The sequence below is a fragment of the Triturus cristatus genome, chromosome 6 (genome assembly GCF_964204655.1).
Source record: "Triturus cristatus chromosome 6, aTriCri1.1, whole genome shotgun sequence".
NCBI classification, from domain to species: Eukaryota; Metazoa; Chordata; class Amphibia; order Caudata; family Salamandridae; genus Triturus; species Triturus cristatus.
The window spans coordinates 1,522,004,634-1,522,021,460 of record NC_140589.1 but is presented as its reverse complement, the minus strand read 5'-3'; the positions used below and the strand labels follow the sequence as shown (position 1 = coordinate 1,522,021,460).

Genomic DNA, 16,827 nt, shown 5'->3' with positions numbered 1-16,827 from the left:
AATACACAGGTGTTATATTGCAAAACCAATCACTGAAGTGTGCAAATAATATTATTCTCAAAAACCCGTCTTATCTTGGTTTTTAAGTTTTGTTCTTTTACTATTAAGAACTCCGTCGTCAACACGAGTGGCACACTACACTGATTGATTTTGCAATATAACAGTTGTGTATTTCACTTGAATACATGGTCACCTTTAAATAAAACAGGTGCACCTTAATAATTAAATTATTTTCTTTAGATTAAAATGGATGAAAATAATACTGCCAGAGCATATGACACATGATGGCTTTTTTGCTGCATATTTAAGATAACCTTGCTGAATAATTTGGCCCATCATGCTGCATAAGGCTAATAGCCCTAACAATGTTAACTCTCTGCAGAGTATTTTGGGGTCTGTCGTGAGGATGACGATATCTACGATATATGTGTTTTTTTGCACCAGTGCTTTTTAATTGCAATAAAATCACTAAAACTTATAAGTATTCTGGCAGGCTGTATAATAGACCTATATATATATATATATATATATATATAAAAAAAAACTCCCTTGTTTTCATGGAAACGTACTGCCAGGCCCAACTCGCGTCAAGGAGCCTGTGGTGCAGTTTACTTTACCCACCTTGACATGAGTAATTAATCAAATCTTCAGTCACATAGAATAAAACTACTACGTATTCTTTCATATGCAAGGGATGAATGTAAAGCAAGCACAGGAGTGCGAGCTAACTTTGCATTGTTTCTACTTCTTCCTTGTCCCTTGGATAATTTATCTTTTTTGTCAGCATAACAATACACATTTTTGGCTCATGTGTAACTGTTGATTGAGTCAGATTTTGTAAATTACCTTTCTAAAACTGTGCCTTTGATAGTGTAATCCATCACTGCTGCCTTCTGACCTCAGCCGCCACACTTGGTAAAATCTGGATTCATCCTCAAGCAATGTCTGTAACTCTTTATGACATTTTAAATCGCTGATATCTCTCTGCAAGGAGCCACATGAAACCGACCAGCTGATATGGTTTGGCTGTATGATTCGAACATCATCAAAGTGCAATGATAACATGTAATTTGAAAAGCAACATGGGATTTTTTTTTATCACACTGGTAACATCAAACTCTAGGTTGATCTCTTGTAGGCTTTCGAAAATGGATGCCATAGTTTGAGCCAATGTACAGCTGTAATAACTAACTTCCTTCACTTAACTGATCGCCTTACCAATCGTGTTACCCATGTTGACATATAGTAAGGCTAGAAAGGCCAGTTTATAATAATAAAAAAAATAATAAAGAAAAATTTGGAAAGTGCATGGCTACACTAGCTAGTGTGTCCCCGTGCTGCAACAAGAGCCCAATTATGCAATTAAGATTGACTCCGATGATTCCAGTCGGAGCTCTATCGGAAGTTTGTTCCAGTATGAAGCGGAAAGAGCGCCCGCCCATCCTAGCTCTTCTGATGGTCAGAATGCTCACCTGACCCGTCCCACTTGATCTTAAACACTGCATGGAGACATGAGGGGTAAGAAGATTATGCAGATAGGGGGGGCCTTTTTCTGCAGAATGCGGTGACTAATGCACATAGCTTTAAAAAGAACACGTTCCCTCACTGGTAGCCAATGCAGTTTAGTGAGTGAAACGGTATGTGCAAAGGGTTGTAACTGAAAAAACACGTATGAATATGTTTTTTCTTGGCTGCGGTGCGACCAGGAATTGGGAAATCAGTTAACTAGGATGTCATTATAGGTTGAGGGCTAAAGTTCGATCCCTGTGCAAGCAGGAGTTTGCACGCAGATCAGAACTATGAGTTGTGTGATAAATATCACACCCTCGCCAGTGCTTTAAATGGGCCGGTACTCACCGGTACTGAGTACCGGCACTTCTTAGATTTTTCCCTCGGAGTACCGGCACTTCTCTACTTCAGAGGAGAGTACCGGTACTCATGATAAAGTAGGCTCATTGGATCTGCTGGTGAGCAGGAGTGGAATGTGTCTCTGGCAGCCAAGGCACCGTTTCTGCAGCCCCGACCTGAGCCCCAGCTGAGCTATTCAGCAGGGCTCATGTGAATAATGTCCGGGTGCTCGCCATCACGCTGTGCTTGACAAAGCAGGGTCCCTTCAGGCCCTGTACTGTCAATCACATTCTCACTATCATGTGCGTTCGTGCAAGCACAGGAATCATGGCAGTCCCCTAGCAGTGGCAACCAGGCTAAGGCCAGTCCGGTCCTGGTGGCAATTAAAAATGCCATGGTAGGTGACGAGAAAAGATGGCTTTCATCTACCTGAATCTTTTGTGTGTCTACTAAGTTTGTGTGTATGCCTGTTTTTGTACGAAAAAGTGAAAGAAAGAGAGAATCAAGACACTCTCAGGAGGTATTTTAAAGAAAATCTGTGGCACATTGTACATGTCTGCTCTGCCACAAAGATTCATAAATAACATAAAAGGGAGGGTTGGTGGGTGGTTGAGTGGATGAGTGAGTGGATGGATGAGTAAGCATGGGTGGATGTATAGATGGATGGATGGATGATTGAAAGCTTGCATGGGTGAAAGAAGGTGGTTGATTGGATAAAGGGCGGATGGTGAGTGGATAAGTGAAAGTTTGGATGGATGAATCAAAGGTAGGGAGGATGGATGAAAGGGTGGATGATGGATGAGTGAAAGGAGGGATTGAGTGAAAGGGTGGATGGAATAAAGGAGTGAAAGGGTTAATGGATGGATGAGGGAAAGAATTGATGGATGAGCGAAAGGATGAATGGTTAGGTTTGAAGATGGATGGATTGATAGGTTTGGATATGAACGTTGGATAGACGGAATGGTGAAAAACTGAATGATTGATGAAAGACTGAATAGACGATAGAATGTAAAGGTTAAATGGTGGACATAAGCAGGTAAATGGTAGGATGAAAGAATGAATGGATAGATTGATGGAAGAGACAAGAGATATCTTCTGGGGAGGGTCATGATGAGTTGCTTCATTTGCTTGGTGCCATAAGAGCTTTGGTGCGACGTGGGGGTATTTTCAGTTTCTTCCTACTCGCGTGCTCAAAAATATATAGTATTGTGCCAAACGGCAATTAACAGTATGACATTAAGAAGGTGCAACTATGGCAAAAAAAGGAAATGTTAACATATTATTGCATTTCTCTTTCATTTTGTGTAATGAGTTAACCTGCTTTGTTTATATAATCACATTTCTCATGTGTTTTGGTATATGCTGCAACTAATATAGAAGTTGTTAAGTAACATCATGGCTTGGCCTTAGCCCCGCCCCTAGCCCCGCCTCCTCACTATACCTCTAGCTCATTTTAATGAGTACCTGCACTTATTTTTTCCCATTTAAAGCACTGACCCTCGCAGTTTTCTGCTTATAGAATTCGTCAGTTCAAACATGTGTAATTGGGTATTAAATACCGATTCTGCATGCTTTGCCTCATTTCCAAGTTGAAAATTGTAAATAGGAGTTATTTATCGTAAATACCTCACTCGCAGGTGGAATAAATACGTAATGCCTAACTTGTCACGAGGTCCTAAGACTTCCTTCAAAATAGGCCATGATCTTACTGTAAGAATTTTGGATGTATGTCATTACATCGCATAGTAATACCACGCATGCCATTGCAACGCGGGTATTACTACGCGATATCAATGACATCACATGCCATTACATTATTGCAAACTATTACAACGAATATGCCTTTACCACGCATGCCATTACAACGCAAAGGCATGCGTGGTAAAGCTATATTCGTGGTTAGTTTGCAAGGTAAGTGACTACCCTACCCCTACACAACCCTCCCCCGCCCCCCAGTCCTCTCCCTACAATTACATTACACTACCCTACATAACCCCCCGACACTACCCTAAAACACAACACACGCACACTACAGCACTACCCTAATCCCCAACGCACTTCACTACTCAAACTCTACTACACTACCCTAAACCACTACACTACACAAACTCTACAACATTACCCTAAACCCTAAAACACTACTACAGTACCCTAAAACACTACACTACGCAAACACTACTACACTACCCTAAACCCTAAAACACTACACTACCCTAAACCCTAAAACACTACACTACACAAACACTACCCTAAACCGTAAAACGCTACACAAACACTACTACTCTACCCTAAACCCTAAAAAGCTACACTATACTTTACCCCTAAAATACTACACTACACAAACACTAATACACTACCCTAAACCCTAAAACACTACCCTAAACCCTACAACACTACATAATCACTACACTACCCTAAACCCTAAAACACTACACTACGCAAACACTACCACTCTACCCAAAACCCTAAAAAACTGCACTAGCCTAAACCCTAAAACACTACACTACACAAACACTGCTACACTGCTACACTACCCTAAACCCTAAAACACTAAATCACTACACTACACAAACTCTACAACACTACCCTAAACCCTAAATCACTACAACACTACCCTAAACCCTGATACACAACATTACACTACAAAAACACACTAAAACGTTTAAAAAAACCACACAGAACACTACTTTTACTCTACCCTAAACTCAAAAAATTAACCCCCACCCCAAGCGCATACCCCTAACCTCACTCCTCTCCGGCGTCGCTGTCGGATCCTGCTTCCTCCTTCCTGCTTGCTTCACGTCGTTGTGAGGAAACAACCTGAGTTTCCTCACAACGACTTGGATAGCCGCCGCCGCCACATTACATCGCATGCGTTGTAAAAGCGCATGCGATGTAATGGTATGAGTGGTTTTACCACGCATTGTAACATCGCATGCGTTGTAACGCATGCAATGTAATAGCAACGCGTGGTAAACCCGCGTTGTAATGGCTGTTCCCCAAGTTCTTCATCTCCATAGTCAGTTTCCAGTTGTTGTGGTGCACTCTGAATTTTTCACATAGAATTACAAAACTGTTCATTGCCACAAGCTCTCTGATATAATGGTGTGCTTCTCATGGCTGCCCCCACTGCTGTGTACTGGCCCGGCTGCCTGACAGGGAAGCATTTGACTACTTTCAAACTCATTGTGAGGCAACAGTAATGCACAACTCACCTTGCATAGTGCATCTGGGTCCAATATGGACTTGTGAGACATAATGTTTTCCCACAGTTCAAAAGCATTACAACGGAGCTTAAGTATGATGCCTGCCAAGACCACTGATGGGATGTCATTAAAGGCATATCAAGATGTATGCATCTTGAGGAGATTATAAATAAAATTTGGATTGTGGGAATGGTGGCAGGGATTTTGATAAAATCCATCTCTTATATATAACTTGGCCTGTAGGAATCAAACTTTAATAGAAGATTGGAATGTTGGGAGCTCACTTGACAATAATGGAGTGCTCCTGGCTTCTAATGGCCGTTAATTGCCTGGAGCTCCAACATTCCAATGTTGTTGTTCACAAAGGACTAACGGAGCCCAGGGATTTTAATCCCCTCAGGCTCCGTGAGGCCGTTGTTTTATTTGATAGCACATTCTGCCCTTTAGTGGCGTAATGTTCTAATAGCCTTATAGCCATCCGTAGCTGGGCTGTACTGGCATTAAAGTCCCGCTCCCCTGTTAGAAGGCTGAAGTGGGCCTTTAATGGCCGATAAAGCCAGCTACAGTGGGCTATCAAGCTTTAGTAGAACATTGGAATGTGGAGCACTCCATTAAATACTATGGAGTGTTCTGTGCTTCTCCGGGCCGGTAAAAGCCCGCAGAGCAACATTCCAATATTGTTTGAACAAAGCCCAGAGCCGGAGGGAATTTCATTCCCCTTGGGCTCCGAGATGCCTTTGTTTTATTTGTTAGAACATTCTGCCCTCTAGTGGCAGAATGTTCTAATTGCCTTATAGCCCTTCATAGCTGGGCTATACCGGCCATTAAAGTCCTGCTCCGTTATTAAAGGCCCTCACCTTCGGCTCGGGCCTTTAACGCTGGAGCGGGCCTTTAATGGCTGGTATAGCCCGCTACGGCGGGCTATAATGCTATTTTAAACCATTGGAATGTTGAGAGCTCCATTGAACAGAATGGAGTAGCTGTGGGCTTATAATGTCTGGTATAAGTCTGGAGCTTCAACATTCCAATGTTGTTCTCCATGTTTCTCCCTTTTTAATTTAGAACATTTCACCCTTAATGGGTGGAATGTTCTAATAGTCTTATAGCTTCTGCCAAGAACTCTAGTCACCTCCTCACTGTCTACTATACCATATACTTATAGATGCCTCAATAAATAAACAAAAATAAGGCTGCCCTCAGCTACATTGTATTTTTACCTAAACGGGAATCTAGGAAGATGTTAGTGGTGCCAGGAATTATCCAAGAACAGGAAAATATGACACAAAGTAAAATGTAGTGTGAGGAATCTGTTTCAGGGATAGGATTAGGATCATCTACAATAGAAATGCTAGTTTTCATTTTAAAACCCTATGTTTGATTTACCAAGACTTGAGAACTATACTGGAGGAGAGTAAATATGATGTCCTCGGTTGCTCCACTAGACAAATACATGCATGGCTGCCAGAAGAACACTGGAAGCTTTGTTCCTACCTTTGTCTGTATATTTCAACTCCAGAAGCTCTTTCTAAGATATGGAAGAAACTTTTCTGGTGTGGTCTACATAGATATTTGAACTAACTTTTCTGTGGACACCTGCCTTCCTAGCCCTGAAGAACATTAAGTTCATGAATACTGAGAAAGCAAATGGCCAGAGAGGCCCACCAACCAGTTCCAGAATTCCAATTTACACAGGTGCTGCTTGGAAGACTCTGGTAGACCTACATCTGTGCAAGGAGGCCGAACAACTGATTAAAGAGATAAAGGACCCTGTAGGCTATTTTAGAAAAAGCCATCTTGAAAACACCTTTATGAAGTTCATCTTGGATTAAACGCTTTAATTTGTAAAACATGTATAATTTGTGGGACATATTCTCCTGAAGTAGTGCTTGTTCCAGAAGACTGGGGTAAAGCAGGAACCTTATTCCAGCCAAGATGAAACCTTGTTGGATAGTTGCACTCGTTCTGCTATAGACTTTTGGTTTTCTAAAGAAGCTTTTTAGCAGGCTCTCCTGCAAAGTCACACCAATTTTACAGAGCAATTAATGGATACCCCGGTCCCAGTGAACCTGTTTGAGCGCTAAAAAATAGCAAAGTATGAATGTGAAAATCGTGATCAGTACCAATCGATGTATCTGATCCAGATGTGAATGTGTGCCTACCATGCTCACTTAGTTCCCTTGTCCTACTCCAGACTATTTTAGTCTTCGAGCGAGCGTTTATAAAAAAGAACCCTCCAGGATTGTTCTGTTGAATTGTACATGCTTCTAAAACATTTTCAAGTGGAAGGTATAAATCTTAACTTAGCTCAACCACCGACTTCCGTCAGCTTCGAGGTCAGCCTTTCGAGCCATATTGGGTCCCTAGTGGATATGTGTAGAAGACGAGGACTTTGTGGATTATATTTCCAATTTTACATTGACTCTCAATGAATCAGTTTTTGTGTTTACCTTCATTTGGGCATATTGCTTTATTTCTGCACTTCATTTCTGGTTAGCTAATTATCTGTTTTGGTGTGGAACATACAGTCTTTATTTTTTATTGTATTCATTTTATTTGGAATTCAGATTTTATTACAGCTCTCATCATAAATGTACATGCACTTCATGCAAAAAAGGAAACAATTAAATTAGGAAGGGAGATTACTGGGAACTAATTAAACACATTGGGAAATATTGAAAAAGTCTCGTTTTGATTAGATTATTTCCTAGTCAAAATGACTAGAAAAAAATACATCATAAAGAAAGGGTTTCTTCAGATTTGCACAATTTTGGTAGTGGTTCCCTGAATATTAGTGATCTGATATTCCATTAAATACTCCTTATTTATTTCCCTCATGCAGTGAAAAACGGGGTCGATTTGGCCTTTCAATTTCTAACAGGAATATTTCTGCCAATAATAATGGTGTACAGTGCTAATTTATGCTGATGTTGACCACGAAAGTATACGTATGGATTAGGTGCTATAGCACAATTTAGAAGACTACCAAGTATATGGAAAATACTAAATCAGTATTCTTACAATACTGGGGGAGAGGAATTGGCCTTACGGCTAGGACGGTCGACCTCAAATCTGGGGAACCGGGTTTGAGTCTGTCACACTTCGGGCACCACATTGAAATATACAAAAAAGCAATGAGTGGAATGCTTGAATTAATGTCAGCCACTGGTAATTACTTGGACAACATCCCAGACCATCAATAGTTTGCTCATCATGCCACCTTTAGTTTGGACCCCTCAATATACAAATCAGTCTTGACCTTGCTCCAATAGGTGCAGTCCTGCCTGAACTGACAGGCCAGGACCTCCCTGAACTGGAAGGTGGGCATTTGTCTTGAGTAGCATGGTGTGCCTAAAAGGATGGACGACAATACTGCCCGAGTGATTGCCAGTGGTTGAGAATAAGTCAAGTATTCCATTCATCGCCTTGCTGTTGTTGTTGCAGTTTGTGCCCTAAGTGCGACTGGTATGACCAGACGTTGATTCAGTGCTCACTGTGCCACAGGACTCAAGTTATACCTCTCTGATGAGACTTATGTCGGTCAAAGCTGGTCTGGGGTTGCTTGTGGTCCCTTATGGAGGGGGCCTCACCTGGCAGTTCAGGATGGATTGTTATGAAGAGGCTCAAGATCGGTACTGATTTGCAGAAGGCAGGCCTTTGTCTAGAGTAGCATGGTGGGTGAAAAATTGAGACATGAATTTGTAAATCATTAACTGCAATATAGTGCTTTAAAGTCTATAGTGCTTAAGGGTTACCTGAGGTCGCGCTGGCCTGGGGAAAATTTAAAGTTTAGAGCCAACCAGGATGGAGGGCAGCCCGGCTACAGGACTTATGCAGGGCCCACTTTTGCAAGTGAAGCTTCCCCTCCTGGAGAGTCTTTAGAATATGCCTGCAGTATCGAGGCAGCTTCCGCAGTCTTAATTGGTTTCAAAATTGGCCAGTATCAGTAGCATCAGTATCAGTAGCATCCTGTAGTCTGGAGGGCTCCTCCACCTTCTCATTGTCATGGTCTAAATCCACCCCAGGGCAGACTTTACTGCAAATTGCGGGCTCCGTTAGCTGCACAGCTGATGTTAACTAGAGGCGGCGCCATGTAAGCACTTGAGTTGTTTACCCGAAAAAGTAGTAGTCCCAGGGCCTGTTTCACCCAAGAACAAAATGCAGCCACATAAACAAGGCCTGCAAACATCGACTTCCTGAGAGTATCCCAAAACAGAGAGAGAAAAAACCCCTTTGCCAAGACGCTCTGAACCGAAGCAGCCAAACCCGATAATAGCGCCGGGACACCTAGAGTTTTTTTTAATTTATTTATTTAATGCGTTTTTATATAGCGCGGACTTTACCCGAAGGTGTCAGAGCGCTTCACAATAGGAGCAGTAATGATACATAAGGAGAAAAATTACAAGTGAGCATGTTACAAAATCAAACGTTACGTTCCATGAGGCAATAGTGGCATTAGTGCAAGTATCAGGAGCAAATAAAATACGCGCGCTGCTAAGGTAGCGCCCTGCTTGCTTGTTTGTTTGAAACAGTGCTTTTTTAAAAGAAAATGCTCATTCTGTGATTTTAATACTGCTGTGCTGCTAATCGCTGTCACTTCGGTTATATTTTTTTGCTATTTGCACACTTCTTTATTGGCGACCTTTGACCCGCCCACTCCCCGTTCCACCACGGGCTTTCCCGTTTGTTGTGGAGGGAGATAGCGGGAGATTTTTCATTGGTCCTTCCGGGGAGGTGGGACCACACCATCTACGCTGCCACGTGATCTTTGCAGCCTTTATTGGTGATGCCCTGCAACCCGCGCAGCGGACGCGCGCTGCTAAGGTAGCGCCCTGCTTGCTTGTTTGTTTGAAACTGTGCTTTTTTAAAAGAAAATGCTCATTCTGTGATTTTAATACTGCTGTGCTGCTAATCGCTGTCACTTCGGTTTTATTTTTTTGCTATTTGCACACTTCTTTACTGGCGACCTTTGACCCGCCCACTCCCCGTTCCACCACGGGCTTTCCCGTTTGTTGTGGAGGGAGATAGCGGGAGATTTTTCATTGGTCCTTCCGGGGAGGTGGGGCCACACCATCTACGCTGCCACGTGATCTTTGCAGCCTTTATTGGTGATGCCCTGCAACCCGCGCAGCGGACGCGCGCTGCTAAGGTAGCGCCCTGCTTGCTTGTTTGTTTGAAACTGTGCTTTTTTAAAAGAAAATGCTCATTCTGTGATTTTAATACTGCTGTGCTGCTAATCGCTGTCACTTCGGTTTTATTTTTTTGCTATTTGCACACTTCTTTACTGGCGACCTTTGACCCGCCCACTCCCCGTTCCACCACGGGCTTTCCCGTTTGTTGTGGAGGGAGATAGCGGGAGATTTTTCATTGGTCCTTCCGGGGAGGTGGGGCCACACCATCTACGCTGCCACGTGATCTTTGCAGCCTTTATTGGTGATGCCCTGCAACCCGCGCAGCGGACGCGCGCTGCTAAGGTAGCGCCCTGCTTGCTTGTTTGTTTGAAACTGTGCTTTTTTAAAAGAAAATGCTCGTTCTGTGATTTTAATACTGCTGTGCTGCTAATCGCTGTCACTTCGGTTTTATTTTTTTGCTATTTGCACACTTCTTTACTGGCGACCTTTGACCCGCCCACTCCCCGTTCCACCACGGGCTTTCCCGTTTGTTATGGAGGGAGATAGCGGGAGATTTTTCATTGGTCCTTCCGGGGAGGTGGGGCCACACCATCTACGCTGCCACGTGATCTTTGCAGCCTTTATTGGTGATGCCCTGCAACCCGCGCAGCGGGCGCGCCGGCGGCGCGCCGAAGACGCACCAAAGGCAAGCCCGTCTGCGCCCGTCCGTGGCAGTTCGGGGCCAGGGGCCGGTACCCCTGCCCCTTTGTCCTCGTCTGTTTCCCCTAGACTAGTCTACTCCTCATCACAACTTCTTGCCCTACGTCCGACTCGTTTTGCTGACTGTACTTTGTTTCATGCTAACATTACTCCCTCCCTCTCTTGCTCAGGGGCTCATTGCTCCTTTGTCTTATCCCACTCTTTGGAGCCTAACGACCCTACATCTTCGTCGTCTGATAATACTGCTCCTAAGTTTCGTTTTTTGAGCTTAAATTGTCGCTCTCTCCCTAAGCATAAAAATTTCATTTTTGATCTTCTTTTGGAAGATTCCCCTGATGCCTTTTTCCTAACCGAGACTTGGCTTAACAACAGTTCTGGCCCCGATCTAGCTATTGCCCTACCGTCCAATTATGCTATTGCCAGGTTAGACCGAACCTCGGGACCAGGCGGGGGAATTGCTGTTATCTATAAACAAGCTTTTCAATGTCATTTTGAATCCGTCACTCTTCCCAATTGTGAAGCTGCACGCTTTACACTTACACTTACTCCTAATTTCTCCTTTTCTGGACTCCTACTCTACAGACCTCCAGGCCCTTCTTCATTGTGGTCAGCTACTTTGCCTAGTGTGGTCTCTTCTCTTACTCTCACTTCTTCCAATTTCTCGCTACTTGGCGATTTCAATCTCCATTTGGAGGATACCACCAATGTAACCTGCTCCCACTTTATCTCTGATCTTCTAGCACTGAATCTGCCTCTCTGTAATGTCGGTCCTACTCACAACGCAGGCCATCTTTTAGATCCTATCTTCTCCAACATCACATCTATGATGTGTGAACCTGCGCTTCCTGTTTTTTGGACGGATCACTTTCTTCTGAAATTTCAAATCCAGGCCCCGGCCATCTCTCACCTAATTTTCCCTAAGTCCTTGTTCTTCATTAGGGACTGGAAAAAAGTCGATATTAACGCTCTAAATAACATGCTAAGGGAAACTGTACCCCCGGCTACGACTCAGGCACCTGTTTCCGCCGAAAATATCCAAAATTGGCTATCCCATGCTGTTGAATCATGCATTCCCTCTGTAAAAAAAAAGTCAACTTACCATCATCCTCCTGCGCCTTGGTTCACTGATAGTCTCAGAATTGAAAAATCCAAATGCAAAGCACTCGAGAGACGTAATTATGCCCCTGATCTAAAAATAGCTTATAAAACCTCTTTAAAAACCTATCACGATCTGTGCAAAATTTCCCGCGCCGCCTACACTTGTATCATCATTAACACTGCCACTAATCGCCCGAAGACTTTGTTTAGCCTAGTAAAAAATCTGGCTGGCGCCCAGACCTTAGCTAAACCTCCGCCTCTTACCAAGCAATCTTGTGATGATTTGGCTAAATTCTTCTCTGACAAACTCGAAATTATTCATTCTGAAATTGCTAACTCTCTCCTAAACTGCATGATCTCCTCTCCTACCCAGACCAACATTTGTCACGAACTTTCTAGTGATTCTCCCAAATTATCCTGCTGGCCTCCTTTGAACTTAGAAACTTTTATATCCAATCTTGGCATCATTAAATCAGGCTCTCCCAATGATCCCCTACCGGCTTCCATAATGAAATTACTCGACCCCGTCCATCTCCAGGTGATCATGGACGCCCTAAATTGCTCCCTCACAACTTCTACCGTTCCTACTACCTGGAAACATTCCATGGTTGTTCCCTTGTTGAAAAAGCCTGACGCCGATTCTCAAGTTTTGTCTAATTTTCGCCCTATATCTCTCATTCCGATTTTTTCTAAGTTGCTGGAAAAACATATACATACGCATCTTGTCAAATTTGTGGAAACCAATAATCTCCTCCACTCGTCCCAGTCTGGCTTCCGTGCTGGTTTCTCCACTGAAACCACACTTCTTGGAGTGTCAGAACGATTGCGCCACCTATTGGACTCTGGTGAGACAGTAGCGCTCATTCTGTTAGATCTGAGCGCTGCGTTTGATACCATCTCTCACCCTATCCTAATTAACACTCTGGAATCCTTTGGCATCTGTGGTTCAGCTCTTGACTGGCTATCCTCCTTTCTCACGGACCGCACTTTTCAAGTGTTTTCTGCCTCTGACAGTTCTAACACCTTCCCTTCACCATTTGGAGTCCCTCAGGGCTCCATTTTAAGTCCTTTGCTTTTCAATTTATACGTTAGGCCCCTGGCCGACATTGCTGTCAACAGTGGCCTAACTCTATTCACCTACGCTGACGACTCTCAAGTCATCTTCTCACTCTCCAAATCTGATCCCTCCTCTTCTGTTTCTACTCTTCAGTTGGGTCTACGCCAAATTGCTGCCTGGATGAACAATAATTATTTAAAGCTTAATGCAAATAAAACGGAGGTACTTATCCTAGGCAAGCAGAAAGATCTTTGGGGTGCACGTCACTGGCCTAATGAGCTGGGTCCTCTTCCCCGTCCAGTTGACCACGTCCGCAATTTAGGATTTTTCATCGATGACTCTCTGAGAATGCACCACCACGCCACTAAAGTGTCTGCCACCTGTTTTGCTATTCTAAAGTGGCTGCGCAAAATTATCTGGATGCTGCCTAAAGATACTCAAAAAACCGTTGTCCATGCCCTTATTACATCCCGCTTGGACTACGGTAATGTTTTGTTTTTAGGTGCAAACAAAACAGTATCCCGCAGGCTGCAACTCGTGCAAAACTCCGCTGCTCGACTCTTATGCGGAATTCCCAAACACGCTTCCATCTCCCCCCACCTCCATGCTTTGCACTGGCTTCGCATCGATAAGCGTGTTGAATTCAAAGCCCTTTCCTTTATGCACAAAATTAAGTGGGGCCGTGCACCTGACTACCTCCAGTCTCTTGTACGTCAGTATGCTCCAACTCGCACCCTCCGCTCCTCCTCCCTTGAGAAATTTGATGTGCCTCGGTTCAAACTCTCTAGAATGGGAGGTAAATCCTTCGCTGTTTTGGGCCCCTCTCTCTGGAACTCGATTCCTATTGCCTTGCGCAGAGAGCCGTCCCACTCCCACTTTCGCTGTGCCCTCAAAACTTGGCTTTTCATCCAATAAATCTTCTCCTTTCAGCATTGTCGTCCAGGCGCCGGGAAACACCTTTTTGGGTAGCTGTTGCGCCATACAAGTTAAATAAATAAATAAGTAAATAAAATACAAAAGGGAGCAAACGATACGTTACAAAAGGAAAAAAGTGACGTGTGCAGGTTACAAGAGCATACAAAGTACACAGAGGTCAATAAATGGCAGACACTCAAAACACTAAAATAAAAGTTACGTTACATGAGGCAGTGGTGGCCGTTGTGCAAGTATCAAAAGCAAACAAAATACAAAAGGTAGCAAACGATACGTTACAAAGGAAAGGAGACGTCTGCATGTTATACAAGAGTACAAAGTACAAGTAGAGGCTGGATCAGCTGCCAGAAAAGCAGCGAGAGCAGAGCAGAGCAGAGTCAGGCAAGAGCACTGGAATGCGCTGCGGATTCCAGGATGAAAGCCGCCACCAGGATCAGCTGAAGCGTGAGCCAAACAGAGTTAGGTACAAGTGCTGGAATGTGCTGCGGAGCCTGGGATGAAAGCCGCCGCCAGGAGCCGTCGAAGCCGGAGCAGAGCAGAGTCTGGTTCAAGCGTGGACGAAACACGGGGGCGGAGCTCCCAGCGGCGAGATCAACCCGCCATCCTTCCCAGCCCGTGAAATGCTGCAATAGCAAGTTACATGAAGAATAAGTAAGTAAGCAACATACTTTCGATCCGGTGACGATATGCGGGTTCTGTAGGAAGTGGAACTTGACATAAGCAAAATCACAAGCTCAGCCTCACAACAAAATAAAGGAGAAAAGCTAAAGAAATTAAAGATAGTAAAGAAAATGAAGAAAAAGAGGAACCTCTCGCCGTTCACCAACAAGGTGTTAATATATCAGCCAAGTAGAAAAGAAGGTATGTTACATACAGCTATTCGCAAAATACCTCTCTGTAGGTGGATCTCGAGCACAGAGAGGGCAGGACGTAGGCACGATCAGCTAATAGCAGTGCACCACAAACCACGAATGGTTGAGAGCCATTGCATGCACACACATCTTGTAGCTGCCCTCATCTCCTTCAGGTTTGTGCAGTTAGAAAGCACATACACATGGGATAGTTTAGGACCCTCGTGCACGTGGTGCACACTGATTCATATTAATCTCTGCAGAGCTCAAAAATTGATGTGGGGGAGCCCCTGTGGACTGCCCTACTGATTTGACCCTGTGCACCTCAAGGACTGAGGCGTAGATATTTATTTATAAAGTTTTGTGCAGCGCGAACATGACCCTATTGGGTATCAGAGCACTTTACATGAGTATAATTAAGCATCTAATATGATCACCTATATTAATGGTAGGAAAAAGCCTTGAGCATACATAACTTACTACGCTTGTTCTCAAAGATAGTCATCAAGAAAAGGCCAGGAATCATAGAAGAGTCACAAGTATGGATACAATCAGTATACTTAAAGGAAATAGCTTAGGGTAAAAACTTGTCAATCAGAAATGATTTTACTTCTTTTTTGAATGACGTGGTAGATGAAATTAGGTGAACATCTGTTGGCAGAGAGTTCCATATCTTTGGTGCTACACCCGAGAAAGCTCTGTATCCAGTTTTCTTTTTATGGAACCGCTGTGGTTTCAGGAGCAGGGCTCTGGCACTTCGCAATTGTCTGCAACCCACCGATTTTTCTAGTTTTTGAGCCAAATATCTGGAGGTATTGAAATGTAGGGCTTTGTGGGTAGCGACATCTGCTCACTTTCCTCAGATACAGGAGCAAAGCACACACAGTCATCCTCATCTCCCCACATCCAGCCACAGAGGATGCAAAACACCGGTTTGTGAGTGAGTGAGTGACTTGCACATTTACATAAAGGTTTGAAGGATAACTTTAATGACATCATCTTTGCACATTTGTGAATCTGCACTGTATAGTCTTATACTTATACTTATAATGCTGTTGTATGCATTTTGGCTAAACTGTTCATCTTTTCAATTCACTCTTCTGACACTATGTTCATTTGATTGTAACCTTGTTGTTAGATACGTACAGATTCCTTACATTGAAACTCACACATACATCCATTATACTCGAAAGACATCACTGTTGTACTGCCACGTTATAAGTCAATTACTGAATTATTGACATGGTTATTGTCAGGATGTACACAACAGACAGCGCCATTTCCGAAATGCCATCCGATGATCTCTATATTGATTCTAAGTATGTTTCTTTCTGAAGCGCTATACGTGTCTTAATATGCGTATCTAATGCTGTACGTTTCCCTTTTAGAATGAATGAGGAGCAAATAGCCACCGTCTGCCTGTCGGTCCTGAAAGCGCTGTCCTACCTTCACGTTCAGGGAGTTATTCATCGAGACATAAAGAGCGATTCTATATTACTAACTAGTGATGGAAGGGTAAGCTGTTACGTATGTTCTCCTAGTGAAATGGCAGCTTGCATTCTACTCTCACTAATTTCCTTTGCTTGCCAATTTCATTTCAGTTCATCTTAAAGTATGTGCTGAGGTCTTTTAGCACTCCATTGAAAGTATGGCATTATGACTTTTTTTTTTTGCTCCTGCATCTTTAGTACGTTTAATGTTCTGTTTTGCTGTCAGTTTTCAGCTGAAAGTGGATCATAAAACTAAACTTGAGCAAATGAGCAGCAGGTGAGAGGTTTGTGTTTTGGCTCATAACGTGCACTAGAGTAAAACTCGCGAGCACCAGTTTCTTTTAGACAAGTACAGATCTCAAAAGGAGGCCGTATGCACATTCATTTTTCTGCCACATTTCCTTGAAACTTCTTGCAGTGTCTTTTCACGTTGTCACTAAGGATTGTCAGTTACAATGAGCTGCTTTTGTACGTGAGTGAAAAACCTTGTTACATGGCAACATCACAGTTGGTTGC

The 16,827-nt window shown here is 43.4% G+C and overlaps 1 protein-coding gene across 2 annotated transcripts in view; it reads left to right on the top strand.

Moving 5' to 3' along the window:
* Positions 1–16,827, top strand: part of PAK5 (p21 (RAC1) activated kinase 5) — a 795,393-nt gene that overhangs the window by 710,598 nt on the left and 67,968 nt on the right. For both annotated transcript variants that reach the window (XM_085612660.1, XM_085612659.1), the window contains exon 6: positions 16,210–16,336. In XM_085612660.1, the coding sequence (XP_085468786.1) occupies positions 16,210–16,336 (127 nt within the window). The remainder of the gene's footprint in view (positions 1–16,209; positions 16,337–16,827) is intronic.